We start from the raw sequence: 14,101 nt of genomic DNA on the forward strand, positions 1-14,101 counted from the left end.
GAACTCTACGTTATGTGCAAAAATCCTTTATAATTTTTAAAACTTTACAATAAATCCGTTAAGCTTTTATATTTATGAAAAACACAAATTTTAATAATAACAATAATAATATTGTAGGGACTAGAGAGCCTAAGAAAAAGTTGGGCAAAAAAAAAAAAAATCAAGCGTCAAAGGGAGGGATGGCATGTGGCATGGCGACACTGTTGGTCTTCAAAAAAAGGTTCAGAATAGGTCGCTGCGGAATCGAATACTTGAAGCTTTCGATCTGAGAAGCAGAAGAAGAGGTGAAATGGCTATGGCTAGCTTGGCGAGACGGAAGGGCTTCCTTTTGTCCAGGAATCTCTCCTCGGAGACCCTCAAGTATTCGTTCTCACTCGCCTCCTTTTCCCGGGGCTTTGCTTCGCGATCGGATGATAACGACGTCGTCGTAGTTGGTGGTGGTCCTGGTGGCTATGTCGCCGCCATTAAAGCCGCTCAATTGGGTCTTAAGACCACTTGCATAGAGAAGCGTGGGACCCTTGGTGGTACCTGCCTTAACGTTGGATGCATCCCCTCCAAGGTAATCCATCGTTGGATTTTTAAAGAACTTCTGATTTGGATTCGTCTTTCTCTGCTTCCTTTGTTTCACAGTAGGAGGTAGATTGGAGTTTCCAGACTCTTTAGAACGATCTTAATAGTTGTCTGAAATGTTCTTTGTTTGACCATGGTTATTTCCGGATTCTTTGGAATGATCTCTATGGTTATCTGAGATGTTTTTTGTTTGACCATAGGCGATCATTGAATTCCATTGTGAACTCGACCGCTTTTCCCTCCATTTCTTTCTGATATTGCTGGCAATAGCATGCCTTCTGGCCTCTATGCTAGAAGTAGTAAATTGCCTTCATATGTGACTTTGATTTTGGTTCTGCCAGCTGAAGTTAATGGTTTCAGTTTTGAAACCGGGTAAATCAGAGGTTAGAACCCATTGGGAAATAAAGCAGTGATCTTATGTTGATTGCACGTTTTGGAAATTATGGATATTCAGATGAGGTTCTTTAAATTTTGTTCGCGAAAGGAGAGAATAGAGCTGATGGAGATCATTTATTGAGTAGAACTAGTTCTTAAACCTCAATTTCTACCTGATTCTCTTTCTGTGTCCCAAACTTTCGATTTACCTCTCCCTTTTTCCATCTCAACTAAATTCAAGTTAATCTTCATATCACGAAATTAATGTAAGTATTGCATGGATCTTGCAGTGGGGTTTGATTAATTTTTCAGTTTTATTCAGTGGATTTTGTTTATGGATATCAAAATTCGGGTGGAAGTACTAGAGCTGCTTATTATCAATGTTTTAATGGAATTATTAGTTGGACATTAGACCGTATCACCTACTTTTTGTCCCTATTCGACGACTGTCATTTACTAAGTTGCAATTTTTTCTTCAGCTCCTCCCTTTTCTTATGGGGAAGGGGGGATTGTTGACCTAAATTTCTCAGGCAAATCATTCTTCACGCAATAGGTTATAGTGTTAGTTTCAGCATCTTGTCATTCAATACTTAGTCTGTGGTAGTAACTTTTCATGACTGTCAATGTAGGTGCACCAGGTTGCTAAGAATAGTGAACGTAGTCTTCTCTTTAGTCGACGGACTCATTTATTAAGTATATTTATATTTTGTTTCAGGCATTGTTGCATTCTTCACATTTGTACCATGAGGCCAAACATTCATTCTCCAGCCATGGAGTCAAGTTTTCATCTGTTGAGGTTGATTTGCCAGCCATGATGGCGCAAAAAGATAAAGCGGTTTCTAATCTTACTCGAGGTATTGAGGGTTTATTCAAGAAAAACAAGGTAAACTATGTCAAAGGATATGGCAAATTTGTTTCTCCTTCTGAAGTTTCTGTGGACACCATTGATGGTGGAAATACTGTGGTGAAAGGGAAGAATATCATAATTGCCACTGGGTCAGATGTGAAATCTCTACCTGGTGTTGCCATTGATGAAAAGAAAATCGTTTCGTCAACAGGTGCTCTTGCTCTTTCAGAAATCCCCAAGAGACTTGTGGTCATCGGAGCAGGCTATATTGGGCTTGAAATGGGTTCAGTGTGGGGCCGACTTGGCTCTGAGGTAACTGTTGTTGAGTTTGCACCGGATATTGTTCCCACAATGGATGGGGAGATGCGGAAGCAGTTTCAACGTACTCTTGAAAAGCAAGGCATGAAATTCATGCTCAAGACTAAGGTGGTAGGAGTTGATACTTCAGGTGATGGAGTGAAACTGACTCTCGAACCAGCAGCTGGCGGTGATCAGACTTCATTGGAAGCAGATGTTGTTCTCGTATCTGCTGGTAGGACTCCATTCACATCTGGACTAGGGTTGGACAAGATAGGTGTCCAAACTGACAAGGCAGGAAGAATTCTAGTGAATGAAAGATTTGCCACCAATGTCTCTGGTGTTTATGCAATTGGAGATGTAATTCCTGGTCCAATGTTGGCACACAAAGCAGAAGAAGATGGAGTTGCTTGTGTAGAGTACATAGCTGGTAAGGTGGGTCATGTGGACTATGACAAAGTCCCAGGGGTTGTCTACACACACCCTGAGGTTGCATATGTTGGAAAGACAGAGGAGCAAGTGAAAGAACTCGGTGTCCCATACCGTGTCGGGAAGTTCCCTTTCCTGGCCAATAGCAGGGCTAAGGCTATTGATGATGCTGAAGGATTGGTGAAGATATTGGCTGAAAAAGAAACAGACAAGATATTGGGGGTGCATATTATGGCACCCAATGCAGGAGAGCTTATTCATGAAGCAGTGATAGCATTACAGTATGATGCTGCTAGTGAGGACATAGCACGGGTTTGCCATGCGCATCCAACAATGAGCGAGGCAGTGAAAGAAGCTGCCATGGCCACTTTTGACAAGCCCATTCACATTTGAAGAGCTTCTTTACAGGCCAAAACAAAAGAGCTGGTTTCCACTTCATTACTCTTGTTTTCAATTTTGCCCATGAATTTTAGAGTTAAATGGAGGAGATTCCATTGTGTGTGTGTGTGGGTGTTCTCAGCGAATCTAGGTGTTTAAATACGAATTAGCTCCAACCTCAATGCATACTGAGAGAATGGTTGTGTTGCTTCTTACTTATGCTTGAATAAATTCTCTCAATTTCCTGTCTATCTCGGCCTGACGTCTTTACCTTTCCTGTTATTACCCATTGGTTTAGAATCCCCAGTTCAAAACCGTCGTAAATTCTTAAATTCTGTTCTCAAATTTTCTTTCAATTTCGATATGAAATTGTGTTAATGGTGAATTTGAGTCAGTATTAAATGCATTTGGAATTGGATCTCCCCTGCATAGAATGTTTAAAAGCGAATAGCTCAAATAATTATGCGGACTGAAAACAATGGAGTTTAGGTCTACAGCATCCAGCAGCAGCCAATTATGCTTCCTGCTTACGGAGCGGTTGCCGTCACCAAGAGATCTTGTTCAAATTTGCTTGTACTGCCTTAAGCAAATTTGGTTGTACTACCGTCAACAAATTTGACTTGGTTATAAATTAGAAAATTGATTGGAGAAACAAAGCTAGGATGTGATGGCATTTGTCATTACAAAAAATTTAGTTACACTTTTCAGCATTTGCTTTTCTTCCGAGGGGCTAGTTCTTTGGAATTCCCAAGGACGAACCTTCATAACGTTAGCAACACATTATTTAATGAGTTGTGCGAATTAAAAATGTTTAATTTCATTATTTCGCTTTGATCCGTAAATTCTTCTGGGATAAAGACTAATTAACAGTGTAACTTGAGACGTTGTTTCTAAAATAGATACAAGACATCAGATTCAGCAAATTTAACGAAACGCCCTTTGAGATCAAATGGTAAGAGAATCAAACAATGGTGTCTGAACTATTTCCACAAACTCCAGATAATTTGTAGAAGGTACTATTCCTATTATTAGCAAAGTAATCAACAACCTCAAAATGCGTATTACTTTTGTTAGTTTTTATGCTAATTAAGCCATGGATTAACACCACACATTAAAAGGAGAACCAAAAGGCAGAGATTTTTCCCGTATAAATTGTTGATTTTGCAGAAGCCATAGCAAGCAAAGGAAAGAAAAGAAGAAAAAAATAAGGGAGAAGAAAAGGACAAGCCAGTAAGAATCAAAGAAGAAAAAATGGCTCGCAAATATTCTCCCTTGGCGGGCTCCATTATTGTGGTGATATTCCTCTGCATTGCTCCTTGCGCTTATTCTAACACACCATCCGTAGCAGAGATTTGCTCGAAACACAACAACCCAGTATTTTGCGAGGAAATTCTGAAACAGAAGCAAGGGTCGGATCTTTCATCCCTAGCCGCGTACGTGATCGAGCAGATTCAAATCCGCGTCGGCAGCACCAAGACGGCTCTGGACTCGATGGTCCATCAGACCCAGGAGCCTCGCCTGGTTCAGCATTACACGTCCTGCGCGCAGCATTACGACGACGCTTTGGAGGGCATCAAGAAGACTAAACAACAGCTGGACAATAAAGACTACTTTGGCATGGACGTCGCCGCTTCCGCCGTGATGACCGACATCGATGACTGTGCGTCGTCGGAAGCACCAGGATACGATCCCTCCGTTTTTCTCGTGAAGACCAACCAGGATTTGGAGAATCTCTGCGTCATCGTCATGATTATAGCTAATCGTCTGTCAGGGAATTAGTTATAGCTTAAATTGTTTGATTTCTTCGTATGCCGCATAAATGTGCCATGTCTTGTTGAATGATTATCGCTTTCTTGTTTGATTGATTTTAGGAACATATATTTGTTCGATCCAGGAATGTTCTTGGGATTGAATTTTAAATTCATTCGTAAATTGTGTGATCTGAATTTGCATGTTGCAGTATTGATGGCATCGACGTTAACTGCGCTTCGGGCAATGCATGTCCCCCCCTTTTTTTTAACAACCATCCGACTGATACCCCTTTCGTTATTACTTTTTTTTTTAATATTATTCCTCATATCCTTAATATAAAACTTAATTATTAAGTTTGTTTTTATCTTAAATATAAGATCTATTTCTCATATTTATCAATTTTTTCTAAATTACTGTTATGGATACTCTTTCAACAACAATCAAATATAATGTTTTAGGAAAAATATGTCATATTTTATAATTAATTAACTTACCTAATTTTCTTAATTTAATCAAATTAGTTAAATAGGTTTATATTAAGGACTGGAGGTGTACTTCGGGTCATTAATACAAGATCTTATTTAATTTTTATTTTAGTTCTAAATATAAGACCCAAATGTATTGTCTGTCATATTTATCTATGTTTTTCTAAGGCATTCTTTGTAATAATAGCAATTCTAACCAATAAACTTCATTAGTAAAGATACGTTAAGAAAAATGTCTATTTATTACAAATAACTAATTTAACTAATTTTTTTAATATATTCAAATTAATCAACTAGCTCTTATATTAAGAACCAAATGTAGTATTTCTTTCAGGCTTAAGTGTACATTTGACCATTTATATATGACTTCAGTTTGATTCTTTAACTTAAAAAAACATAATTTTAATCTTTTAATCCCAAAATTGTTAGTTAAAAAAATGATGACATTAAAATTTGAAATGTTGATAAAATATTCTTAAATATCAACCTACTAAATTTAATCTTCAAAATAACCATGCTTGTTACGAAAAAATCATCATTTAAACTTAGTGATTTTAGGATTAAAAAAACAGAAATATACTTTACAAAATTAAAATACCAAATTAAAACCAAGGACAAAATGCATATTTTAACTTCTATGAGGATTAATATAATTTTTAGTCCTTTAATTTTGCCCTTATTTTGATTTTGATCCATCAAATTTTAAATTATAGGTTTTGGTCTCTGAAAGGACAACATGATCTAAGTTTTTATCAGATTATAAGGACTAATATTATAAATAAAAAGAAACTCGAGGGATCAAAACCTATGATTTGAAACTTAAAAGACTAGAACCAAAATGAAAATAAATTTTAGGGACAAAGTTTACATTACCCCTCTTATTATTATTTGTGATTTGAGATTGTGATTTGTTTTGCGTTGAGATAAAGTTTTCTTCTTTAAAAAAGATTAATTTTAGATGTAAACTCGTTTATGTACACATATATATACCTGAAAAATCATGTATTTATGTACGTGTGTTCATTGGGGTGGTATCCCATAGACAATGTTCTATAAGCACGACCAAAATCAGAATGATCACCAGTTCATGATTCTCATACTTCAATTAAACCAGACCAGCAATCGAATAACATAATAATTAAATAAACTACATATTTTTATACACAAGAAATAAATTTTTAATAGTCTAATCGAATAAAAGAAAGTAATCATGGTTAAAGCCAAAAGGATAGTCTTGGAAAAATATTCTGTGGGTTGAGGATCAGCACCAATTCCACAAGGTAAGAAAAAGAGAGTCTAAGAAACTAACACCCAGATTCTCGAGTAAGTATAAGAAATGCCACCAGCAGAACACGCTTCATCAAATGCAGATATGATAACAAAGTGAGTATACCAAAATGGTTTTCACGGAGAAAACCTTATTCATGTTTTACACAGTCCCAAGAAAGCATCAAATCACAGGTGAACAATGGTAGGCTTATAGTCAACGCAAATCACTTTGTCCAAGTGGGAAAGGAACAAGTTTGCAAATTCAACATGTGCAGGATGAGCCACGTACTCTGCTACTCCTTCCGTACTCTCAAACGTTGATTCAAATACGTGAGTAAAGCCTTGATGCATATTTTCAGCACTCACATCTTTGCCCCTGCTTACACACCAAAAGGAACAGAAGATACAAAGATATGCATGGAAGTACATTTATTGCTTTCGCCTAATTTACTCGTGGAAATTTTACAAAGGGGCCTGGTTTAAAAATAGGGGCAGATCAAGTGAATCATCGGTAAACAAGTAAACCAAGTACTCTTTTCAAGTAGACCTGCATTTGATTATTAGCTTGGTTTACACAAGATTTTTCTTATTTTCTGAGAGCATTGGAAGGGGTTCTACCACAAGCGGTTCCTTCATTCAATTCAATGTTCACATCAATTTTGAAGCATCCGCTAGCTTCTGAGAAAAAGGTAAACAAGAGTCCAATATATATACTTATATACACCAAAAGCACAACAGTACAGCACACAATCTAGCAGTTTTAAGATCATTCACTAAACCTTGCGGCGTTACTGATTCATTTTTTATTCAAGGGTCCTATTCATTTTCCTCTTTGGTTGTCTCTATTTATTCTCCTGACTATAACCTTAAAGATTTTCTTCCCTGCCCTGATCTAACCAGTTTCGTAAAACTCGAAACCTTCGGGTTTCACAGGTTTCAATCTTCTTCGTAGTCATCCGTTTTAGTTTTCTTTGAAGAACCTCCAGATTTCAATAGAACATTTTCCTCTGCGCTGATTTAATTGCGATCTAAAGTGCAAATTTCTTTCACATGATGGATCCTATTCTTTCATCTAAAAGACATTTCGATTCAAGTGTCCCATTTCTTTTCCGAAGATCTCTGGCAGGGACACGATCAACGAAATCAGAAAGGGAAAAGAGAAATAGAGAAGGAAGGGATACCAATGGAAGGACTTCATCGGTGGAACGATCTTGACAAGATTGGCATAGCCTTTGATGAGCTCCTCAATCTTCTGAGGGGAAACATCGTCTTTGAACTTGGCGAGCACCACGTGTTTGACTACCCCTTTTGCTTCCTCCATTTCTGCCTTTTTAGCGATCTTCGCTTCCTCCCTCTCTTCTACACTCACTCAGAGAGTCAATAGCTCCTTCGTCACAGCACGGACTCTTTGTTAAGGCATTATTTGGCTGGAAGGTTTTTGGAGAGAAGGGAGGGGAGGGAGGGGAGAAGAAGAAATTATGTTTGGTTCACAAAAATATAAAGAGGGGAGGAAAAAAATTTTGTCAGTGCTCCCCTATCCTCTTTTTGCTAGCTTCTAAATTTGAGATTTTTTTAGAAAGAAGAAAAATATTATATCCCGTCTTGATCTTATCTATATTAGTTTTTTTTATATTTTAAGTTTATTTTTTTTAGTAAAATTTTTTTAACTCTTTTTTCTTTTCGACTCTTACTATTTTTTATGGATTTTTTTTTACTCCTCAGAGTTTCTTTTTTTCATGCATATTTTCTTTTTCTAATTTCATCATTTCTCATGTTCTCTACCATTAATCTTATCTGATCCTTCATCTCATTCATCTCAATTTTATTTTTTTACACAAAACTCTGTGTATTATCTAATTAAGTATGTGAGGTCACGCACATTGTGTAATTAAGGATGGAATAGTTTAAAACTTATAGAATAAATTTATTTATAATTTATATAATATGCTAAAGATTATAAATTTTTTATTGACATTTATTTTGATATATGATTATTTATATGTCTCAAGGTATTTGGTTTTTTTATATTCATAAATTAGAAAATAATAATTATGATATAAATATCATAATAAAATAATAAAGAAATCTAAATAAAGAGGTAAGAATATATTTATTAACTTATAATTAGCTCCCCTTCCTTCTCTTCCTAAACCAAATAAAAAATCTCCTCTCCTCTCTCTTTCCTTTCAACCAAACAAAATTCACACCCTCTCCCCTCCCCTCCCCTCCCCTCCCCTGAATTCACCTCCCCTCCCTTTCTTTTTATTGAACCAAACAAAGCCTAAGAGGGATAAGGCACTAGTAGTCCTCCTCTTGGACGCGTGTCATCACTAAGTTCGCTATTAGCTGATCTTCATTGATCTTCATTTGATAGTGGACGAAATTTTGGCTCCGCTTCCCTCAAACTCCTGGAACCAAACATATTTAATATTTTAGGAATAAAATTTTACGGGGACTCTAATCCTTACAATGACTTTTAAAAAAAATACTTGCATGTAAATTGAGATAAAATTTATCTCAAATAATTATTCTGTATATTACAAAATCACTTCTGAGCAGCTAATTCAAACATCCTAATCAATCAAATTATAAGGTGTGCGATGCAAGAGTATTTTTGCTGGCAGTATAGATATACTACGTCTTCTAATATTTAACATAAGAGCTAATTAACCAATTTAAACAAATTAAAAGAATTTGTTACGTTAGTTATTTGTAATAAATAAGTGTTATTTTTTCTAGAATATCATTAATAATCATATATATTAGCTAGAACTATTATTTGATAACGTTTTTAATATGTATAACTTTACAAGAACTATTTTAAAAAAATATTTAAATATGAGAGACAAAATAGATTTGGGTATTATATTTAAAATTAGGTTAAAGTATATATTTAGTCCTTTAACTTTATGTAAAATTTCAGTTTAGTCCCTTAACTTTAAAAAGTATAATTTTAGTACTTTAACCCTAAGGTTATTAGTCTTAAATGATAATTTTTTGTAACAATAATAATTGTTTTGAATATTAAACTTAACATGTTAGCATTTAGTAATATTTTATCAGCATTCAAATGTTAATTATCATCATTTTTGTTAACAGTTTTAGGATTAGAAGACTAAAAGTTTTCTTTTTAAAGTTAAGGAACCAAATTAAAACCTTGTATAAAGTTAAAGAACTAAAAATATACTTTAACCTTAAAATTAAGTGGAAAGTTAAATTAGTTTTTATATTAAAGACTGAAAATAATATATGAGGTCTTGCATATATATTGCACAGCACTATAATATTCTCTCACTAATTAAATCTTTCGATAATTTATTAATTAAAAAGTTTTGTTCAATAATTTCATCCCACATTTTTTTTTCAGTCTTCTTTTACTCTTTTTTTTTGGTAATAAAAAGTTTAGGTGAGTTGAATCCTAGGGGCTCATCATGACCAGGGCATGCCTTCAGGCTCAGAGAACGCTTACAGAGATACTTACAGATCGCTCACCAACAAGGTCCTCACATCAGTAGTGGGATTCGAACTCATGATCTTGTGAGTTATAAGCCGACTCTTTACCAACTGGATCAACTCTTATTGGTTTTTTTTACTCTTTTTAGAAAACACCATATCCATACTCTTCATTGAGAAACAGAAAATTAAAAATAAATAAATAAATAAATAAAGCCCATGCGCATAAACAAGTAACCTATCCGGTGTCATGTTAGTTAAGCTCCCTGGTCCAGTGAATGTCGGGCTGTATATTGTTGATGTCTGGATCCCAAGTTATCCGAGCCCTGGAAGTTTACTGATGAAAGAATAAAATGGTATTTGCAATTACTTTTACATTAATTTGATTTCAATTCAACATTTATTTTAATATATTATAGTCTTTTGGCCAAAAATATATATATATATATATATATTATAGTCATCCATTAGAGGACGAAAATGTAATTTGAATTTATTTCTCAGAAAAGAGTTACGGTGGCGTTCATTTTCCATTTGGGGGTGTTTGGATAAGATCAAAACTATAATTTCAGAAGTGCTTTACGGTATACGAAGTAAATATGTGAAAAAGTTTACTTTGATTTACAAAAAAATGTTTCTAAAAAGTAATTATTAAGATACCTAAACACCCTCTTGGAGTAACTGAGGGACTGTAGCATTACGATGGCGTTTAGACGAATAGTGTAGAGTATAGGGAGGGAGCCTTATCTGCGTGACGAAGCAGACGCTATCCGAAGCAACGCGAGGAGGGAGAGACGTCTGACATGGCGATGTCTCTGGCTCAGCAGTTCACCGGCCTCCGGTGCTGTTCTCCTCTCTCTTCTTCTCCTCGCTCTAAGCCCTTCTCTGCTCCCAACACCCATAAGCGCAATCCCCTTCCCATTGTCGCCTCCGTCGCAATCTCTAATGCGCAGACCAAAGAGAGGCAAAAGCTCAAACAGCTCTTCGAGGAGGCCTACGAGCGCTGTCGCACTGCTCCCATGGAAGGCGTTTCCTTCACTGTCGAAGAGTTTAATTCTGCCCTCGATAAGTATGACTTCGACTCTGAAATTGGCACCAAGGTCAGTGGTCATGGAGTCTGCCTTCGTATTAAAATTCGTATTCTTTCTCTCCCTCAGTTGCTACGGGGCTCTTCTGTACTTACTGAATTCATCATAAAACATTGTGAATGTATGATTGTGTCTGAATTGTGTGAACTGAGAATGGAGTGTATGCTGTTTAGCTTCTCTGGAGTTCCACCATCTTTTGTTTTTGTATGAATTTATCTTCCCTTCTTATTTACTTGGAATGTCAAAAATATTAGTTTCTTTCTAATTATTTGGATGATCAATGCCCTCGCCAGTATTAAAAAAATTTCCTTATTTTCGGTCCATAATAAAAAATGCGGTTCTTGTGACTAAGGGCTCGAAACAACTCATAAGTAAATTTTCAATGGTGACTTATGATTACGAAGTTGAGAAGAGTTTGCCTAAGCACGTTTTAATGTTTTATCAATCTTCTAAATGTACTTTTCAGTCAATCACTAATTCAGATAGCTTGCTATGGTGCTGGTTTATCTTTCAGGTTAAAGGCACTGTTTTCAATGTAGATGCTAATGGAGCTCTTGTTGACATAACTGCAAAGTCGTCAGCATACTTGCCTCTCCAAGAGGCATGCATCCACAGAATTAAGCATGTACAAGAAGCAGGCATCGTTCCTGGTTTGAGAGAGGAGTTTGTAATCATTGGTGAAAATGAAGCTGATGATAGCTTGATCTTGAGTTTAAGGAGTCTCCAGTATGACCTTGCTTGGGAACGCTGTAGACAACTTCAAGCAGAAGATGTTGTTCTCAAGGGTAAGGTAGGTTTTAGCATACCAACAACCTCTTCTATGTCCAAATTTGACATAAATTTGAGTTTTCATATTGCTTATGGCTTTCATTTCTTGTTATCCCTATAAAATAAAAATTCCTAAAAGCCAAGCATGAAAAAAATAAATGAATAGTTCTATCATTTGGAAATTGGTTTTGGTTTATCTTTTTATCTATCTCCCTCCTTTTCTTTTCTCTCATTCTCTTAAGTGCACTTTTGAGTGACAGATTGTTGGTGCTAACAAAGGTGGAGTTGTGGCTTTGGTTGAAGGCCTTAGAGGGTTTGTTCCTTTCTCACAAATATCATCGGTTAGTTCTTGATCCATATTAGCATTTAATGATTTTTATCAGATTCAAACTTGTGGTCTGTAAATTAAAATTATGACCTAAAACTAGAAGAGCTCTTGCTGAGAATACTAATCAAAGGACCATAGTCAATTGTGTGTTGGACCAAAAAACACAAGTACCAAAAGAATTACTGTGCCTTACTGTATATGGAGAACAACTAAGGTGTAGGAGTTGTTGACAAGTATTGGTAACATGCGTTTGTAAAGTTCAGAAATGTCTTCTATTCTTATCAGTGTAGCAATTGAGTCAAGCAATATTATTGGTAGAACTTTTATGCTTAAGCATGTTTTTGTATTAGATTATTCTAGTTGAATACTGTGTTTCTTTTCATCTTATGGCTCCTATGGAGCTTTCTAATACAGAGAAGTTAAAATTTTATAATGCTAGCAGCCAACTATAACTCTATCTCCTTCGTGTATTTTTATTTTAGAAATCAACTGCAGAAGAGCTTCTTGAGAAGGAGCTTCCTCTGAAGTTTGTGGAGGTGGATGAGGAACAGTCTAGACTTATTCTCAGTAACCGCAAGGCCATGGCTGACAGCCAGGCCCAGCTAGGCATTGGATCAGTGGTCACTGGCTCTGTTCAAAGTCTAAAGCCATATGGTGCCTTCATTGACATTGGTGGAATTAATGGCCTTCTTCATGTTAGTCAGATCAGTCATGATCGGGTAACTGATATCTCAACTGTTCTTCAACCTGGTGATACCCTCAAGGTAAACCCTTTGTATGCTATGTGAATATTTACTTGGTACTGCAGCCATGTTTTGAACATCACTGTTCCCTTATGTATTCTTCTTTAGGTGATGATCTTAAGTCATGATCGGGAGAGAGGCCGAGTAAGTCTTTCCACAAAGAAGTTAGAGCCCACTCCAGGAGACATGATTCGCAATCCAAAGCTTGTCTTTGAAAAGGTACAAGGATCCCAAGTCAACTACTCTTTTATCTGGGTCATCATCTATCCTCTGGGTTTCTATCCTGGAAGATGCCAAAAGAAAACAGTTCTCTTTTTCGTTCCATTATGTATTTTTATCTTAACCTTCCACATATATAGATCTCCTACTCCAATCTTTGTAATCAGCATAAATATTTTTTTAGATAGAATTTATACTTAATATCTCTGATTATGTTCTGACAGGCTGAGGAGATGGCTCAAACATTTAGACAGAGAATAGCCCAAGCTGAAGCTATGGCTCGTGCAGACATGCTTAGGTTCCAGCCTGAGGTACTAACTCATTGATTATTTACATGAAAATTATGAATGTTTCAAACAAATCCAAATGTGGGATGCATGCTTGCCCTAATTATTCACTTGCACACTATTCATTATGCATAATATGCATGCAAGCGCACATGTATATTACAATCAGTTTTAATTTGCTAGAAACGTTGTGAAAACAAGGCATAGACAAATTTGATTTATTAAAATAAAAATATTTTTAATTTAAATAAAATGTTACGCATTAATCTAAAATAAATATCTTCGTTGGGACTAAAATAAGTCGTTGCTGCTCAGAATGTATGTGCTGGTACATTATGTTGATATTAAATAAAGACATCTAAGAAGATTAGGTCAGGATGTTAAGCGTCCGCACATGTCGGCTTGTTGAGAGAGGATGTTATTGGTTGATGTTAGATGGAAGTATGACCCTTAACCTTAATTTGCAGAGTGGATTAACTCTCAGCAGTGATGGTATATTGGGACCACTTTCCTCAGACTTGCCTGCAGAGGGACTCGATCTGAGTGAAGTGCCCCCTGCCGATGACGAAGAAGCGGCAGAAGCGGAAACAGAATCAGAATAAGAATTTCCTCTCTGTTCTATTTTTTATCTTATGGTTTGCAAGTTGTCGCTAAAATGTATTGTTGCAGGTGAGCAGATGTGGTTGTAATTTCACAGTATATAGAACATGATTATGAATTTTGCGGCTTCGCCATTATTAATCATTTCTTTCTATGCATATCACTCAGAGACTTGCGGCTGACTTGGCCACTCGCTCCTCGGCCAAGTGTTAT

General features: G+C 36.0%; 4 protein-coding genes across 4 annotated transcripts; 3 read left to right on the top strand and 1 right to left on the bottom strand.

Annotated features, from left to right (window-relative positions):
- The first annotated feature begins 205 nt into the window (after window positions 1-205).
- Window positions 206-3,147, top strand: LOC114718790 (dihydrolipoyl dehydrogenase, mitochondrial). The gene is made up of 2 exons (XM_028904226.1): window positions 206-559; window positions 1,661-3,147. Exons 1-2 carry the CDS (start codon window positions 290-292, stop codon window positions 2,909-2,911), a joined length of 1,521 nt encoding a protein of 506 aa, XP_028760059.1. The 5' UTR covers window positions 206-289; the 3' UTR covers window positions 2,912-3,147.
- A 1,000-nt stretch (window positions 3,148-4,147) lies between these two features.
- Window positions 4,148-4,675, top strand: LOC114718784 (pectinesterase inhibitor-like). Its single transcript, XM_028904218.1, has one exon. It carries the CDS (start codon window positions 4,148-4,150, stop codon window positions 4,673-4,675), a length of 528 nt encoding a protein of 175 aa, XP_028760051.1.
- Window positions 4,676-6,271: 1,596 nt separating this feature from the next.
- Window positions 6,272-7,862, bottom strand: LOC114718787 (stress-response A/B barrel domain-containing protein HS1). The gene is made up of 2 exons (XM_028904221.1): window positions 7,584-7,862; window positions 6,272-6,778 (listed from the first exon to the last, which is right to left on the bottom strand). The coding sequence occupies exons 1-2, from the start codon at window positions 7,721-7,723 to the stop codon at window positions 6,589-6,591; spliced, it is 330 nt and encodes a 109-aa protein (XP_028760054.1). The 5' UTR covers window positions 7,724-7,862; the 3' UTR covers window positions 6,272-6,588.
- Window positions 7,863-10,567: 2,705 nt separating this feature from the next.
- LOC114718800 (30S ribosomal protein S1, chloroplastic) lies at window positions 10,568-14,046 on the top strand. The gene is made up of 7 exons (XM_028904243.1): window positions 10,568-10,955; window positions 11,458-11,733; window positions 11,972-12,052; window positions 12,522-12,803; window positions 12,891-13,001; window positions 13,226-13,312; window positions 13,756-14,046. The coding sequence occupies exons 1-7, from the start codon at window positions 10,659-10,661 to the stop codon at window positions 13,888-13,890; spliced, it is 1,269 nt and encodes a 422-aa protein (XP_028760076.1). The 5' UTR covers window positions 10,568-10,658; the 3' UTR covers window positions 13,891-14,046.
- Window positions 14,047-14,101: the final 55 nt, after the last annotated feature.

This window comes from Neltuma alba, unplaced genomic scaffold (assembly GCF_004799145.2).
Source record: "Neltuma alba isolate B1F8T4 unplaced genomic scaffold, ASM479914v2 tig00011870_pilon, whole genome shotgun sequence".
Classification (NCBI taxonomy): Eukaryota; Viridiplantae; Streptophyta; class Magnoliopsida; order Fabales; family Fabaceae; genus Neltuma; species Neltuma alba.